This window comes from Diceros bicornis, unplaced genomic scaffold, assembly GCF_020826845.1.
Source record: "Diceros bicornis minor isolate mBicDic1 unplaced genomic scaffold, mDicBic1.mat.cur scaffold_112_ctg1, whole genome shotgun sequence".
NCBI lineage: Eukaryota > Metazoa > Chordata > Mammalia > Perissodactyla > Rhinocerotidae > Diceros > Diceros bicornis.
The window spans coordinates 775,274-793,948 of NW_026691038.1; the positions used below are offsets into that span (position 1 = coordinate 775,274).

The 18,675-nt window shown below is 48.5% G+C and overlaps 1 protein-coding gene across 2 annotated transcripts; it reads right to left on the bottom strand.

Annotated features, from left to right (window-relative positions):
• Positions 1-17,025: 17,025 nt before the first annotated feature.
• LOC131402485 (ral-GDS-related protein-like) lies at positions 17,026-18,239 on the bottom strand. Of its 2 annotated transcripts, none has more exons than XM_058537215.1 (2): positions 18,156-18,239; positions 17,026-17,386 (listed from the first exon to the last, which is right to left on the bottom strand). In XM_058537215.1, exons 1-2 carry the CDS (start codon positions 18,204-18,206, stop codon positions 17,135-17,137), a joined length of 303 nt encoding a protein of 100 aa, XP_058393198.1. In that variant the 5' UTR covers positions 18,207-18,239; the 3' UTR covers positions 17,026-17,134. The 2 variants fall into 2 exon arrangements, 1 of the variants encoding a protein (XP_058393198.1); XR_009218702.1 differs by lacking the exon at positions 17,026-17,386 and adding an exon at positions 17,970-18,055.
• Positions 18,240-18,675: the final 436 nt, after the last annotated feature.

Here is an 18,675-nt window from a genome sequence, read left to right on the forward strand (position 1 = left end):
ATGACATCATCAGATGGATTTATTAATGCCCTCATCCTTGCGTGTCCCCCTGGGTCTTTCCATTTTTGCCTCAATTTGGCAAGTGGCATGGCTTTGAGTTTTTATGATGGGTATGGGCCCTTCAGGTGGGCGAGGTCCAAGGGAAAGATCTCTGCAGCGACCTTGACCACGGGAACCAGAGGGAGGATCATGGCAACCTGGAGGGATGGAGGGGATGATAGGACAGGTGGCCTTGTAAAGGCAAATTCCAGAATCCCAGGCACCCAATATTTCCATTTTAGATATAGAATTTACCCTTCAAATACTGGCCAGGAAGTTTCCAGGAGGGCTGCAAGCATCCTCAGCAATAGCCAGGCTGGTGAGCCCCACCCCTACCTGAGTGCTGGCCTCAAGGGATGTAGCCCAACCACACTGCGCATACTCTGGGGGGTGGGCAGGGCATAGAGAGTGGTCATGGTATAGAGAAGAGGCGGAATAGAGAGTGGGGTGGAGAAGCAGAGGGATGGGGACCAGGGGCGGGGGGACAAGGTAGGAGTTGGGGCCCCTAGCTGTGTATGCTGGGAGCTTTTGTCTCTTAAACGCTCCCAGCTGGGAGCTTGCAGGACCGCAGGACTACAAATCCCAGGAGGCTGTGAGCATGGGGCGGTGCCTAACCCTGGGGGGAGGAACAGGGCTGTGTGCGCTTGGCCGAGGGACACACCGCCCTTGACTCAGGACTCTGGTCCTGCACCCGCTGCACGTGGACTGAATCCCAGAGGGATGCGACGGGACTAGCGGGACCAGGGAGTTAGGAGGATGTGGCGGCTGCATGGGCAGCCAAGGGCCTGCAGCGTGCAACTGGTTTTGTCCAAAATAGAAGTCGGACTCGTGCCTCTTCCACACCGCCTTCCTCCGTTGTTTGATTCCTCCTCCCACCTGCGTGCCTGTGGGTCTTTCCACAGCCCCCTACCAAGTCCAGGGCCAGGTGCTTCTCTAAAATGCTTATGGGAACTGGTTTGACATCCCAGAAACTTTCCACTTTGCCTGCTGCCCTCTGCCTTCTCCAGCCAAAGTGCCATCCTTTCATCAGCTTTTGAGAGAGATTCCCCCTTGTGGCTGGTCTTGCAAGTACAACTTAAGAGCTTTGCTGGGTGGTAACACTGGCTCTTTCTTGCCTTTTTCACAGGTGTGGAAGTTAAGGCATCTGTGAGGTTAATCACTGGTTTCCCCAGGATCCGCTAAGAGCAGAGGAGAACAACCCAATTCCCAGGCAAGTATCTAGTAGGCCATTTTCACCAACGCATTCCAGGGCAGTGGCCTCCAAAGCAGCAACCTTAAGACGAGAATAGCTTAATCATTTTGCCCTTTAGATTGATCACCTAATCTCAGCTCAGGCCTGAGTGGCCAGTCTCTCAGGGACACGAATGGCGACTCTGATCACTCAGGAAGAGACTAGTCATCCAGCTTTGGGAGAGGGATGTTCAAGGTAGACAGCACTTGGGCAGCATTTGAAACCCGTCACCTTTAACATCTCTGCTTTGGATTCTGGCAAGGTTCCCACATAAACATGCCTAGGGATAGTCAGAGGTACCATATTCTTTAAAAATTGATTAGAGTTGTGAAAGGAACAGAGCATAAAATATCTTGCTTATTTGCAAAAGATAAAATGCAAGCAAGACCTTCCTGTTAATTTTTTTCTGCTCATTCTCTTAGCTGTACTGTATGTTTGAATGCAGAAACAAAAAACTTGAATTGCCAAATTCTCTTTTCCTGAGATTGGTAAATTAACTTAAATGTCTTATTGAAACCTGTGGAGGAATGGTTAGCAGCTTTCATGATTTATGTCGTCCCTAAAAATCTGGGCGTTGATCTACATGAAAAAAACTCCCTGTTTATATTACACATCCCAATAGGTTACATTTCCGATTCCTGAATGTGGGATATTATCAAAACAACTGAAAAACCTGGTCATGGAAACTGGACCCTGTCACTTTGTCAAGAATTTGCCTCTTTATGAATTAATGACACATGAATTCTTTAACAGTTTTGTAAAGAAAGAATGAGAGTGTGTAGTGTCTCTGAATGTGGTAAGATAGGGAAGTCTTGTTAGACCACATCCTAGGGTTCTTCTCTCGTGTTCAATAGGCCCAGGTGATAGTCCGTGTAGTCAGGTGCAGCGCCGCTCCCCCAGCCCCCAGTGTTCCATCCTACTCTGGCCTGTGCCCTCTTCAGGGGGTTCTGATGACACTGGTCCACAAGTGTTGGAAGGAGACATTGTAACATGAGAATATTCATCATCTTAAAACAAGGATTAATGGAGAGGAAAGTCTCAGGGTGTGTGTGCTCTGATGCACTGCTGTTGGGGTATGGCCGCAGTGACCACTGTGCTCCCAGCAGTCCCCACAATAGCAGTCTCAGGCGTTTGATCTCCTGGCGCAACCACAGCAGCTGTTGACAGAGCTGGGAACTCATCGTGGTTCAGTGTCTTCCATCAGATTTTGTCGCTCTGACCCTCCTCTGCTTGCCCCATTCCCACGCCTATCCGCTGTGTTGATTGCTTTGTAGTTGTTTCCTAGGAGCCACTGTGTGTAACTCTATTTCACAGTGTCTTTAGGGACCCACTCTCACTACACAAGTCACTGTACAACAGCCCCTTATCCTGGTGTAGCCCATGTTTATCCTCTCCAGTGGAGCTGTGAAGAACCCTGCTTAGTCGGAGCTCCTCTCATTCTCATGCTGCTGGGGCTGCTTACGAAGCTGGGCATCTCATCTTTGGTCATCAACATTATTCTTTTCATCGATTTTCTGAAGTCAGAGACGACTTTGTTAATAATGTGACACTGATTCTAACAGACACTTTTATGTATCTTCCCCAACAGCTCTGTGAAGTAGGCCTGTGATCCCCATTTTACAGGGGGGGGACACTGAGGCTCAGAGAGGTTGAGTAGCTTCCTTCACTTCACACAGTTTCTTGGTACATTTTGAGTCTCCACCTGGAACTCCGCCTCTCAGGTGTGTGCACTTAGCTGGTGTTCCACTTTGTGCCTCTCTGCCAGCCTCTCCAAAGGCACACGCCCCATCCTGAGTCCATTTTCTGCTTGATGGCAGTCACCCTGCACAAACCGGCCCCATGCAGGGAGTGGATTAGTCGGGCATGGTCCTCCAGCTTACCCTGGGGAGGTTCTAGGTTTCTTGGGAGAGCTGGAGCAGTGGAAGATACTGACCATCACTCACCTGGAAGGTTTGTTATGTAGAAATACTCCACTGACTTTTTGCAGGTGTCATGTCTTCTTTGTCTTCATTGCTTCTCTGGGCTTTCTCTTACAGTCCGTGCTGTGCAGTAACATACAGTACAGAGACTGGGGAACATAATGTTGTTGCCCTGCACCAAACGGTCACATTACTCATTTTTCTAATTATGAAAGAGTTACATACTGTAAAAAAAGTGAAATTACCCAGATCTGTGTAGAGCAAAGTGAAACCTCCCCCATCCATCCCTTTCCCTGCAAACTCACTCCCCTACTCAGAAGGAACTATTGTTAAGAGTTTGCAGCTTATTCTTCTGGGCATTTCCTATGAATTTATAAATACACATAAAGTTTTTTTAACATAAATGACATAACTACATCATTTTGCAATTTGTTGTTTCCCAAACCATATATCATAGATGTCTCTCCTTATCAGTGCTCGCCACTCTAACTTAGTTTTTTAGAAGTTTTAGAGGTACTCCAAAGAACAGGAATACCATGATCTGTTTATCTCTTCTTTGATAGAGATGGGATTATGTCCAGTTTCACTATTATACATAATGCTACAGTAAGATCCTTGCATGGAGTTTATTACACTGCTATTCAACTGCTCAATTTTCCTTGTTTCCTCTTGGTCAGAGACTATGATATATTTTTAACAATTTTATGGGAATTATTATTGTTATTATTATTATTATTTTTTGTGTGTGAGGAAGATCAGCCCTGAGGTAACATCCATGCCAATCCTCCTCTTTTTGCTGAGAAAGACTGGCTCTGAGTTAACATCTGTTGCCAATCCTTCTCCTTTTTTTCCCCCAAAGCCCCAGTAAATAGTTGTACGTCATAGATGCACATCCTTCTAGTTGCTGTATGTGGGATGTGGCTTCAGCATGGCCGGAGAAGCGACGTGTTAGTGCATGCCGGATTTGAACCCGGGCCACCAGTAGCAGAACACTTAACCACTAAGCCACGGAGCCAGCCCTATGGGAATTATTTTATAGGGAATTTAATTTTATCACTGAATAAAGACATTTATGGGGAAACTGGACTTTAAGGTCATCCATCTCAGTATTCTGGAGAAAAATCATGAAACTTAGAAGGTATGAGGCTTGCTCCATCACAATCTAACAAGTCATGTTAACAATTTAAAGTTGAATGTTTGAATAGCCACTACTCTCTCTGTTCAGAGGAAGAATGACTTTTTCTTGTCTAGAAAACATCTGACTCCAGGGGCTCTCAGTTGTGCTTCAGAGAGGGTAAGATATTGGTGTTGTATCTGTTTCTCTTCAGCTGTAGGCTGCATCTTCTAAAGATCATAGAATTGAACATGGTCCAATAAATGTATATGATTTGGGTCAAAAATTCAAAGTAATGAACCCAAGATAGGAATCCATAACTTTGGTTCTTAATAAAGAATTTCCTTTGATATCCTCAAGTCTCTGTGATTACTGTGTATACATGAATGAAGTATCCCTCTGTCCATTTCTTAAGTTGTTTCCATTGACTTTATGGATTTATCCTCTAATCCAGATTCTAAGTGTGAAAGAACATCTTGGTCCTTCAAAGAAAAGAAGCCATTGAAATTTGATTTTCTTTTAGCTCGCCATCCTACAAGTTTGAGGAATAAATTATCATGTAATGGTACAATGATTCTGAAATCTAATTTTTAATTAGAGGGGTGTAAGGTATGAATGAATGGTGGTTCATCCCCATGGTCAAGGGTATTGTACACGTGGACGTGTAAACAAGATTCAGGAAGCTGCTTCAGCCCTGTGACATCCCTGAGAACCACAGTGCAGGAGGATCTAGGCACACAGCCATCTGCCTAGATCTCCTGGGTTACATGTAGATCCAGGGGTCTTGAGAGTGGTGTCAGAGCAGCTAGCTTTTATCTATTTCTCCCCTTCCTTCTCTCCAGCTTATCTCAAACAGTCCTGACTATCATATTTTAAAGACCAATTATAGTTATTTACATGAGCTGCTTGTTCATTACTGCAGAGTAATAATCAGGCATACCATTAAATATCATTTAATCTACCTAATTAAATTTGTTGTACCTTTTGATTGATTAGAACACTAAAGTTAATTCAGAGTTTGATATTCACCAAATGTGTTAATCTGCTTACAACTGCCATGTGCCTCATTCCTCTTAGAAGTGTATCTTTGGCCCATCACAAGATTTTAATGAATCAAATCATCATAAATTAAGATAATGTACTGTCTTTTGGATGATCGGGAGGCATATGGGTCCATTTTGGAAATATGCCCATCTGTCTTTGCTCCCCATGGGAAGTTTCTGGTCACTAGGTCTCCAGGTGGCTTGCACAAGCCCTAGGTCTATAAAGCTTGGTGCCTCTCCTTCTAATTGAGGTAGAAATAAAAGAGGTCAGAGAGACTTATTAAAGTTTTGGTTGTATGAAGTCTTCAATGAAGACCATCCATGCATATTGTTCTGGATAGCTCTCTGTTCCTAAGACTACTAGCTACTTTAAGGGCTTGTCTGGAACTGTCAATGGTCTGATATTTTACCTTACCTGCAAACGAATAAGTTAGCTACCATGGTCTTACAGATGCTGGCAAAAGATACGAGACCCATGGGTCAGAGACACAGGACTTAATGACACAGCAATGGCAGTGGCCAGAGTATCAACATTTGCACTGGTTCACTAAATCCCACTTCCTGCAGGATGATACACAGTGGGTCAGGAGACATGCAGAGGGTTGCAAGAACTCAGAGCTTAAGGAACTCAAATCTTCAATAAGAGGCAGGAAATCTGCTGACCTTTGGTTTGGGGAAGGGTGTTATTTTTATTATACTGGGGAGTAAGCAAGCCTGCCTTTTGCTCCAGAGGAGGCCACTATTTCTATCTTCCAAGGTTGTCAGCTCTACACACATTCTTGAAAAGATAACCTGGTTTTACTGGCTTTCAAAGGTAAGCTTGAATGAGACTTCATCATCATTCCGTTCTTTCTGTTACCTTTATTGAGATTGTCCAAATATGCTTTTTTCTCTGTAAAGTTCACTAACTTTATTCATACATAAGGGTTGCTTTTGGTTTTATTTATTAAGTTAAAATTTTCTTATTAGAGCAAATGAGGAAACTATTATGGGTTGGATCTGAAGGTATGCTTTTCCAGGAAAAATGTGAAAGAAGATCGGTGCTCACAGAACTTTGCCACAAGGAGTTGATATCAACTTAAATGATTTTGATTTGAATAGTGTTTTGTACAACTTTCTTCCATCTTACTTCATCCTCTCTGCTTCCTGTAACTCTCATATGGGAATGAGGCAGTTTCAGGGATTCACTGAACTCATTTACAATATTAAAATGGTTTTTTCTGTTGTTTTTTTTTTTATTGAGGTAAAGTTAACATACAACATTAAATTAGTTTCAGCGGTACAACACAATAATTCAGTGTTTGTATAAATGTTGAAATGATCACCACAATAAGTCCAGTTAACATATGTCCCCATACATAGTTACAAATTTTTTTCTCTTGTGATGAGGACACGGCGTACTTCAAGGTGCAGAAGAATCAATGATGATGTCATACTTTTCCATATACAACTTGATGAATTTGGACATAAGTATACACCCTTGAGACTGTCACCACCATCAAGGCCACAAACATATCCATCACCTCCCAAAGTTTTCTCTCACCTCCTTTATTACTATTATTGTGTAGTAAGAACTCTTAGTATCTACACTATTAGCAAATGTGATGTACGCAATACAGTCTCGTTAGCTGTAAGCACTATGCCATATCCTAGATCTCCAGAACTTATTTATCTTGATTACTGAAACTCTGTATCCTTTGATCATCAGCTCCCCATTTCTCCATCCCCTTAACCCCTGGCAACCACCATTCTAACCTCTGCTTGTATAAGTTTGACTATTTAAGATTCCACATATAAATGAGTATTTGCCTTTGTCTGTCTGCCTTATTTCACTTAGCATAACGTCTTCTAGGTCCATCCATGTTGTCAAAAATGGCAGGAACTCCTTCTTTTTTCAAGGTTGACTAATATTCCATTTCTTTATCCATTCATCCGTCAGTGACATTTAGGTTACTTCCATATCTTGGCTATCGTGAATTAGCTACAATGAACATTAGAGTGCAGGTATTTCTTTGAGACCCTGAGTTCAATCCTGTGGGCATATACCAGAAGTGGGATTGCTGGATCATATGCTAGTTTTCATTTTTGGAGTAAGCTCCATACTGTTTTCCATAATGGTTTTACTAGTTTACATTCCCACAAGGGTTCCTTTTCTCCACATTCTCAAAAACATTTGCCATCTTTAGTTTTTTTGATAATCGCAGTCTTAACAGGTGTGAAGTGATAGCTCATTGTGGTTTTGATTTGCATTCCCTGATGATTAGTGATGCTGAACACCTTTTCATACACCTGTTGGCCACTTGTATGTCTTCATTAGGAAAAGTCTACTCTGGTCCTTTGCCCATTTTTTAAATTGATTTATCGTCTTGTTATTGAGCCAACACGAAAAAAGAGAACAAGATTTCCAGGCATTATGGATGCTTCCCAGTTGATACAGATGGTTTTGTATTTACAGTGGTACCAAAAGATCATGTTTCATGCTTTTTCTTCAGCTTGTTATAAGACCAGCAGTAGCTGCGGCATGGCAGATAATTGGGATCTTCTGGGTTTGGAGGTTTACAACATAAATGAGTGGTAAGGAATTTTTTATTATTCCAAGGAAATTATTGAGATCATAGTCCGTGGAATTCAGGATTGATAGGTGTAGGAGGAAATTAAGGTGAGGATCGGTGATCTGGCACTACTTCTGATCATGAGGCACAGGTATCTACTGTATGAGTGTTTGAATAAAAATATTAGAGATCAGGAATTTGTGGTGGGTGAATATGTTTTCTGAATTATTTACTTTTGAACATAACCATTTGGATTATGTGAACATCTGGGATATGGGAGTAAGTCGTTAACAGGGGGTGGTTGATAATATCACTATTGATTTAACTTCTATGAACACCAAGTGGTCAATGGATTAAGCAAATGAGTAATCAGAAAACACAGAAATGGTAGGATTTGGGATTTAGTAAAGGACTGGGGACCGACTGTCCTGAGAGAGAGTGCCAGGACTTATGAGGTTGAGAGTGACAAGGACAAGAAAAGAATAGAAACACACTCAAACAAGGAGGGGGTGTTAACAGGATGGGGGAGGAGAAATGATCTGGAGTAGCCTTGAGTTTTGACCTTGAGCTTTCTGTTCTTGATGCAAATCTGCCTGATGACATCCCGGGACACAGGTCAGATCTATTCCCAGAGGATAGAGGGAGGGTGGAAGTACAAAACAGCCAGGATAATTGTCCTAAAAAGGCAGGCTTCCTTTATCATTTGTCTCAATTTCATGATTTACTTTTGTAGGGTAAGAGGAAAAGAAGGATGATAGCCACGTCTTCACAGAGGAAGCAGCATAACTGTGGGATCCAGTCCAAACCAAAGCCTGGTTTAAACATCTCCATCCCTATAAGGATGTCCAGTGACATATTCAAGAGGCTGGGTACTAGAATTCCATCCCATCCTGGCAATGAAGGGTCTCTGGGAGGACACCTTGGACCAGCCCCACCAGGTCTGCTGGCCAGAGAGACTGCAAGGACTCCAGGCCTGCAGCAATGCAGGACAACTGGTAACTCCTTTCAAGCTTGCCAAAGGGTTGCAAAACCTAGCACCTAGTCACACAGGTGAATCCCTGCCAGGTGTGCTCGCAGGTGGTCTGCACTCCAGGTCCCATGCCCACTCCTGCCGGTCTTCAGATTTGGCAGGGATGATTCCAGGAGCTGATCTGGGCATTCCACAGCTCCACTGCCAACAATTTCTGGCGACTGAGGAAGGTATCAGGAAGGAGGAAAGGGCAGTGAAGAGCACAGGAGAGAGACTGGTGATAGCACTGATGGCGGACAGACTTGCTAGTGAGGCAGAGAAAGTGAGGGGCCAAGAAGGCCGTCTTGACAGCAGATGAAATGGAGCAGGCACCTCAGTGAGGTCTCTTGGCAGCATCCCAAATGTTTTTGTGCTTTGAGCTCTTGAAACTTTGAAATATAACAATACGTTTCTTTTATTAAACTCTGCTGCGTGAAATAGAAAATATAGACAGTGGTTTCTTTCTGAGGTGAGAGGTTGAGTTGCAGGTGAGGAGAGAAAGATCTTCCTTTTTCATGCTGTTCTCTCATTTTCCTTTACTATGTACTTTATTTATTTGTACTTTCAAGTCAGCAGCGAGTTATCAACGTCACAGGATGATTCAGTTTTTCCCCATACAGTCACAGTAAAACCTACTTAAAGTGGATTATTCTTTTTGTGTAATATTCCAATAGATTCCAAAATATTATTTCCAAAGCACTTCGATGTCTATGTTCTCAAATTAGATATTTACTTCTAGGTCTCCATTTTTGTGTTCCTTCTTGCATGCTACTTCAGAGTTGCATCTAAGGAAATACCAGATTTCCCTCAGTTTTTTAGATCCATATGTGTTGGAAATTTGATTCATGAAGATGGACATGGCAGCTGGGGGATTATGCTATTATCAAGAGACCATTTTTCGGCATCAGTAATCTGACAAGAACTCACTGCTTGTTGAGATTTAATTGACTATTTGAGGAATCAAGCTTTCACTATTGGTACTTCTCTTTCTCTTTGGAGGGGAAGTATTGCCTTCATAGTCTTTCCATTACCAAACCACTTTCCTGGGTGGCTGTGCCCTGTCAGGAAGGGCCTGGGATGCCGGGAACCAGGATTCATCCTCAGCTTCTGCCTGTCCTGAGAAGGCTTCCCTGGCAGAGTCCAGCCTGTGTGTCTGGGTGACACTTGCAGCCATCAGAAAGGAGGCGATAACTCACAAGTGCCAAGCGATTCATCTGGCTCTTGTCTTACAGGGTGTTTCCAAGGGATGAGGTTCAAAATGCCACTTGGTAACCCCTTGAAAGCTCCTGGTCACGGGGTGGGTTCTCGGTGTGAGGTCAGAGCAGTGTCTATTCACCACCAGATGGGAAGCATTTCAGTATTTTAATTGCTAAGTCTGTGTTCATGCACGACCATGGATCATCTGTTCCGTGGCATTTCCTGCTGGACCACCCCACACCCCTGTCATGCCTCATCTTTCAAAGCTCCAAACAGGGTTCACAACCCATCAGGTGGTTGTAATGTAACCACAGCGCAAGACAGGGGAAAAAAACACAACCACCCAAGGGTGACACACTTTAATGGTTCGGGCCAAATTGCCCCATTTGGACAAGTTGGCAACATCAACACTGAGTATGTAAACTGGAGGACTGTCTAAGACCATGGACCTCAGAATGACACGGCCTCAGATGTCACCTGGACAGCAAGGGACAGTGTGGGGTCACTCACTGGTCAGGATTATGGTCCCTTATCCTGGTAAAGCAGAGCTCACCCGGGATCCATCAGCCCAAGCCAGGGAGGAGGCTGGGAGCCTTCTAGGGAATTTCTGCCCTAAAGTGAATGGCATAAGGAAGGCAGTTGTGCTGGAAATCCTGGTTCACAGAGAGCGGTCGGTCGTGTTTATGGAATGAGGCCCAGTGGTAGACTTAAAGCTGCGTCACAGATCTTTCCCATTGGATACAAAACAGCAGGAAACAGATTTCACAGTCCTGGACATGGACCCCAGCAGGATTCAATTCTAGGTCAGTGGTGAACATGGAGGCACTAGAGGGGTATCAGGAGGGAAAGTCCTGTCTGCCTTTAGTCCATTTGCAAATCACCTTTGCGGGCCTTGTCCTCTCCACATGCATGTTTTGATCTTTTTACATTGTTTTCCCCACTTACAGCTGATGCAATTCCAGAGATTGAACTAGAAAACTACAAGTTCCTAAAATTTGGTCAAAAGAAACCTCAACAGGAGAAGCAGAAAACATTCCTTCTTCCTCCAGAATGTAGAAAGGCACCCCCTGCCTATGGCACGACCTGGTCCTGGGTAGTGCTGTTTTAAAGACATCCACATTTCAGTGGTTGTTGCTTTGCCTGTGAAAGTACCATTAACCTTTAAATCCCAGGAGAACGGGCCGGGGACCGTGTCCGCCCCTGGAGCGGCTGAATGATACTGAAATGAACTTGTTCTCGGAGTTAGGGGGAATTGGGAGTGATGTCACTAGCCAAAAAGGGGGCTGGCCTTTCTCCCTTCTCCAACATACAATAAGTTGATGACTCAGAAGAGTTCTTTTTTTTTTTTATAATTTTATTTATTTATTTTTTTCCCCCAAAGCCCCAGTAGATAGTTGTATGTCATAGTTGCATATCCTTCTAGTTGCTGTATGTGGGACGTGGCCTCAGCATGGCCGGAGAAGCGGTGCATCGGTGTGCGCCCGGGATCCGAACCCAGGCCGGCAGCAGCGGAGCGTGCGCACTTAACCACTAAGCCACGGGGCCGGCCCAGAAGAGTTCTTGATTCAAGGAGAAATGTGAGATTCTGTGTCTCACTCACATGCCTACAGAAAGCGACAGAACCACACCACAACTCCCAAGCTGTAAAGGGAACAGGACTTTAATATAATATTCAAATATGTCATTTATTATTTACAATAAATAACCACTGTCTCTCCCCAATGGGTGAGTAGGTGCTGAGGTAGAGATGTCAGGGAGCTGGGATGGGGTCATCCCTTCTCTCTTGGGCTTCAGGGGACCCCAGGAATCAGCTTACAATGCTCCCCTTCCCATCAAATGGGAGGAGCTGACCCTGTGCATCGCAAGCATCCCAGCTGTGTCCCCGCTGCTGAGGATGGGGCTGTGATCGGCCACTGGTATGGGGTTCGGGGTTGGGGCCTGGGGGCTGAGTAGAAGAGTCGGGTTATCTTGCATGGCCTCCCTCAGAATCATGGCCCCCCACCATGTCCCCACTGCACTGGGTGCTCCAGACCCTGTGCTCAGTGCTGTCAGCCACCAGTACCCCATTTGTCCCTGCCACGTGAGCAATCATTTAGTATTACCTATTTCACAGAGGGGGAAACGGAGTCTCAGGAAGCTGAAGAGAGTCACCCCAGTCACAGGACTGGTCAATAGTGGAGCTGGGATCCCAGTGCCAGCTATCCGACTCCCCAAGGCCATGCTTAGCCCAAAGCCTTACTGAACCCCTAGGAGTCAGTCACCCCGGCCCAGACACTCACTCACCCCTGACCTTGATGATGGCCGGTTCTTCTTGGCCTTGCGTACTCTGCAGGCCAACTAGGTCTAGCGCTCTGGCTGGCAGGACAAGGTGTAGCTACAGGACAGAGAGGCACCTGTGAGCCTACCAGGAACCACACCTCAGGGGTCCCCCCACTGCCTGCCCAGCAGCTGGAGTCTGGGTGTCCCAGAGATCACCATGTAATCAGGCCGGGGGATGAGTGGGGCACCATGGAGACAGGCTCTCTGGACTGGCCAACAGGGAGAGTCCACCCCTGCCCTCACCCAACTCCTGCCCGGCCTCACCTCTCATTCTCGTTGAGCAACTCCATGTCCTGGAACGAGGCCCCAAATGGCTCCCTCGGGCTCTAGCTTGTAATTCTTTGCAGCCTCCTGGAGCAGCAGGATCTCCCTCATGACTCGGTATTCCTGGGACCAGAGGGAAGGAGAGGATGCAGACAGGGCCTGGGTGGGGGATGCTGCAGGGGTCTTGTTGGAGGTGAGGAGTGGGGCAGGGGACCAGTCCTGGAAACCATCCTTCCCTCCAGTTCCATCCAGGATCTACCAGTTCTCAGAATGGGAATAATCAACCCCTCCTCCAGGAAGATTTCCTTGATGCCATCCTCCCCTCAACCCACCCGCCAATTGGATGGGTCTCCCACTTCTCTGGTATCAAACTCTTCCACTCAATGTAAGATACAGCGGGTGAAGCCAAGGACTGTTCTGCCCAGAAGGTCTCTGATTTCCACCTCCTTCCTCTCCCCTGCAGGGAGTGCCACAGCTGCTCCTCAGTACTCTTCTCAAGGTTGATCCCATTCCCCTGGAAGGTAGACAGCCAGAGTACATCAGACAAAGACCCCTAGCCTGACTAGCTCCCTATGCCCACCCCTTCTCATGTTGCACTACTGCCAGATCCCCAGAGGGGGCCAGGCATGCAGAGAAAACAGGACTTGGACCTAGGCTTGCCTCTGGGCTCCAGAGGAGGAGGACATGGGGGTGTAACTGAGGGACCTGGCAGCACAACTCTCTCTGATGACAGACTTGGAGGCTGAGGCTTCAGGCAGAGGGGACTGCTCAGGCACTTATGTGCTTCCTGACTTGGGGGGGGCCGACTTCTTTCTCCCTTCATGGGCAACATGGGAGTTACAGGCTGAGTCCAGCTCAGATAAAACCTCACGCAGCTCTGCCATCAGGCAACTCTGAGCTTCCCCAGCCTGGGTAACTGGAATGGGTTTCTCTGGCAGAAACTCTGTTCACTCATCGCTAAAATAGGCCTGATGCCCCAGCTGCCAGCGGTGGCTGCAAGGCTTTCATGAGAGGAGATGTGCCAAGTGCTGAGAACTCAGAGCTCAGTTCGGGGGCTCCCGCATCCCAAGGCTCAGAATCCTGGTCCTTCCTGCCTAGACCTCAGGTGCACCCACCTCGAAATAGTCACCCATCACCAGGTGCAGCATCAGCAGGTCACTGAGCAGAGTTCCAAGATAGGGGACAACACCTTGTGACATCGGGGTGTGGGTGGGATGAACCTTTGCTCTCAAGTCGACCCCATGTAGACCCTCTCCTGAAAAGTCCCCACACTCAGCCACCTGGCCCACCCCAGGGTTCCCACGAGGAGCAGCCTAGGACCCTCAGCAGCCTCCCGTCAATTCCTACTCCCTTCACACCCCAAGAACACCACACTCCTCCTCCTCACCTCCCAGGGCCGGCTTCTGGCAAATCACAGGGTGTGCAGTCCCTTGCCCTCCCCAAAACACACTCATCCTGCACCAGCTCTTCCAGGCCCTCCTCTTGGTCACTTCTACTGGGGGATTCAGACACTGTGGCACCAAGATGAAGGGCCCTCATCTTTTGATTTCAGGCCTCCAGCTGGGAGCACAGAGCCCCTCCCCCACAGGCACACTAACCTGCCGCTGCTGCTGCTTCTCCTGCACTCTCTGGGGGTTGCTCTCTGGGGGAGCAAACGTGGAGGGCCCCTCCTGCCAGGGTCGAGGACAGTGTCAGTGAGGCCATACTCCCCTCACCCCATTTCTCTCCAGCACCACTGGCCTCCGACACTGGACATCTGACTTGAGTCAACTGGTACCAATGTCATTCCATCCTCCAAGGTCTTGTGATTCCAGAACAAGCCCAGCTCCAACTCTCACTCTGGGTGTGAGCTTGGGCTTGTGGCCTGGCCTCCTTGAGCCTGTTTCCTCATCTGGAAAGTGTGAGAACTCCGGCTACCACACAGGTTCTCATGAGGACTCAGTGTCACAAGACTGTCATCATTGTTCTGGCCCTCACCCCTCCAGGTGGAGTAGGCAGAAAGCTCCCACATTCCTTTCCTCCCTCTTACCTCAACACCACCCTGTGAGGCCTGCACCACACAATCACCATCCCTCCATTTCCCTGATGAGGAGACAGAGACCCAAACATAGGCAGTGTGTTGCTCAGGGGCCCACAGAAGAGAGGCCGCTTGCCCCTCTCAGTCAGAGGCCCTGTTCCAACATCCTTGCCTAACCCCCAGCCCCACCACTGACAAGAGTCCTGTCCCTTGAGCTCTCAAAGCTTGGTCCTGGGCTGAGTCATGGATGGAGAGGACGGGGTGTCTTGGGAGTCTGGTTGAGTGGCTCCTGCCTGCCCCAGTCCCGTGGAGTGTCTGGGCCCCAGGCTGGGCCAGAGGCCAAGCCAAAGCCTTCTCCTCCCCAAGGAACGCCTCAGGACATTCCCCTGCACTGAATCCTTTTTTTTTTTTTCGTGAGGAGATCAGCCTTGTGCTAACATCTGCCAATCCTCCTCTTTTTTTGCTGAGGAAGACTGGCCCTGGGCTAACATCCATGCCCATCTTCCTCCACTTTATATGGGACGTTGCCACATCATAGGTCGACAAGCGGTGCGTCGGTGCGCACCCGGGATCCGAACCGGCGAACCCTGAGCCGCCGCAGCGGAGTGCGCGCACTTAACCGCTTGCGCCACAGGGACGGCCCCTGAACTCTTTCTTTATCCACTCAAGAACTGGACCTCCAAGGTGCCACCTCTGATCAACAGAGAAGGGGATGACAGGACATTTTGATTCCCCGTTTACATGAAGCTCCTAAGGTCCTTTCAGCAGGATCCACTAAGAATCCATCAGTTGCCTAGACACTTCTCATAAGCCACTGGGGGCATATGTCATTGCCAACCAGGCACTCAGGTTAGACTCCTGTGGTTGATTCAAGTGAAGTGACTGCTCTAGGGGTCCAGTGGGGAGTCCCAGAATGCACACACATCTCTCACCTGAGGATGAGCAGCCTGTTTTTCCACCTGGGCCATGGGAATCCTCTGCCACGCACATCCCTGGGGCAGGCAGGATGCAGCCCCTTGGAGATGTGGTGAAGATAGAAGGAGCAGCAGGGTCCTGGCTTCCTGAGGATAGGTTTAGGCTGAGGGCTAAACCCACCCCAACCACCCAACAGCCTGGAAGAAGCTACATCCAGCAGAATGGACATACATGGAAGCCAGAGACCTGTTGATGGCGCCAGCTCGGCAACTCCTCCTGGAACAGCCCAGCCAACACCATTGTGTCTCATGACCAGGGCCTCCCGCCCACAAATGGCACCCCACCTGCCCATGGGCAGAACAGATCCCTCTGCTTGTTAATCTGGATGAGATAGACGGGAATGTTTCAGAGAAAGTTCAAGGGAGAAACTATCAAAACCACAGCCTGCCCAGTGCCCCTCCTCCGCACCCCTCCTCTCTTTCCAGACCCCCAGCCTCCACTCTACCTTGATCATCAGTTCTCTGCTCAAGGACTTGTCTTGACTATTGAGTTCCTTAAGATTTTCAGAGCTCTCTCTCAGGGGAGGGGAAAGAACGAGGGATAAATTTAGGAATAATGTGAGGGGTCTGAATGCAAATCCCTTTTCTTTGCAAACCCAAGAGATTCAAACTGCCTGGAGGAGTGCTCTCACTGGGCTCCTCTGAGCGCTAAGGTCTCATGGTACTGGGAGGGGGCTCTCCTGTTGGTCACTGGGGTCTCCACTCCCCAGTTCTACAGAACAGCTCTGTTTTGACTGCTTTGAGTTTCAACTGGGCATGGGGTTCTGTTGCTATAAACACTTGAAAATCTCCAATTTGGCTCAACTTAGTACCTGACACTTAGGGAAGCCGAGTCCTAAAGCAGAACTGGTGCATTAAGGACCCCGGAAGGTTTAGAGACCCCCTGCCGAGGCCCAGGCCCTGTCCCCAGCATTTGCTGCCTCCCAGGAGTTCCCAGCTGACTGAGGGGCCAATGGCAGACATACAAGAGATCCCCCATCCACCCTGGTCCTCCTATGGAGAGAGGCCTACCCACCGGGAAACTTCCCCCGTGTGTTCTTCAGGTGGCTTGTGAAGGTTTTCTGCAGAGCAGAGTTGACAGTGCAGGACGAGAAGAAGTTCTTCAGGATCTCGAACTCCTGGGGAAGGGAAGAGAATGAGCTGTGAGGTGGGGCACTGTAGCCCAGCTTGCTCTAGCTTCAGTACCCTTCTATTTAAATCTCCCCTCCTGGATGAGACAGATGCTCAGGGACTCCCAGAAGGGCACATTTAGGACCCAAAGAGTAACACTCACAGGGAGCAGGATTTTAGCTCAACCCAGGGAAGGAGCCAGGTAGGAAGTGAGCATCCTCTCACTGGGACCTGGAGTTAAAGTCAGCGGGCCCCTGGCAGGAAGGTCCTAGGGACTGTGCAGGGGCTTAGACCACACACTGCAATCCTGGGAGCTGATAAATGTGGAGAGGCAGTTCCCAAGGCTTCAGAGAGGGGCTCCACTGGGCCTCCCACAGCACACCTGGGCCACCTGGATCCAGCGCTCCACCACCCTCACCCTGTCCTGGGCTGTCTTGCTCGGGTCCCCGAGGCAGGGGATGATGACGAAGCTGGCCACCCTTCTGACGTGGTCGACGGTGGCCTGGACGTTGGGTGTCTGGTGCTCATTGCCGGGCTTGTTCCTCTTGCCCCAGGTGGAGCCCAGACACGGAGAGGACACCACCTTCTGGAAGAGCTCCTGGAGAACAGGGGGAGTGTCACCGAGCCCTGCCACACCCCAGGTCTGTGCCTACAGCCCCCAAAGTCCCACACAGGAGTCACAGTTTAGAGCTGGAGCTCAGAAAGCTCAGGATGTGGCCTGAGCCTTGTGACAGTCCCTGGCTTTTCTTCTCTGTCCACTGAGGACACCCAGCACAGGATGACCCAGGACCCAATACTGGCAGGGAAGGGAGAGGGGCATTTGAACCCAGCCCGTGCTGGCTAACTCCAAGCTCCAGATGGTGGCTCAACTAGGCTCATCCCAAGGGGGCATCTTCCAATACCCTGATCCCCCCTCTGGTCCCACTCCACATTCTGATGCACATCCCCGCGTGGCAGCTACACCCACAGGCCTTGTCTGTCTCCCTTGTAGTGGAGTACACATCAGGCGTCTAATAAGTCCTGAGGCTGTTGAGACTCCTGAGCAGACGGTTGGGCCACCAGGGTCCAGGCTGTACACAGTGAGCCCTTCCCTGCACAGATGGGCCAGGGCCCACCCAGCTTTCCATCTCTTCTACCTCATGGAGTTGGCACAGTCACTCTGTGCAACAGGTCCTCTTAATGTCCACCTCCACGGTCTGCAGGTGGACAGCAAAGGCTTGGGTGTTCAGAAAGTTGCCCAGGTCTTATGATTGGTAAAGGGTGGAGCCTGGATTTGGGCCCAGATCATAGGAGTCTGGATCAGGTCTGGGGCAACGATAGCAGAGGGAAGGCCTGCCCCACACCACCCTGAAAGCCCAGCTGCTCACCGCATCCATCATGGTAAACTGCTCCACCACCAGCTTAGGAGGGAAGGCCATGAGATTAAGCTTCTCACGCTCCTTAAGAGCCACAGGTGGAGATGGACTTCTCACTAGAAATGATGGTCCAGGTGACTCTAGCTAAGCAGCTCCTACTCCTGCTGGAGCCCATGTTGGCCCTTGCTCCACCTCCAACACTGCTGGTGGAGGGGACACTGGCTCCAGTGCTAGAGGGGGTGGTGTCAACGGAGCTGGAGCCAGCTCTACCTCCACCACTGCCCACTGCTCTTCTTCTGCCGCTGGCTGGAGCTCAGCAGCTGACGCTGGAGTGGGATAAAAACAAAGATTCACCCACATAGCTGACTTTCCATGTGACCTTCTAAACACAAGAAAGATCCCACTCCCTTCCAGGAATACCCAGCCTGCAGTCCCCCTTACCATCTGGCTCTGCCTCAGTGGCCTCCAGAAGCTCACACCGGACAAGGGTAAGAGGGTCACGGCAGCTCATCTCCTAGCCAGGCAAGGTGAC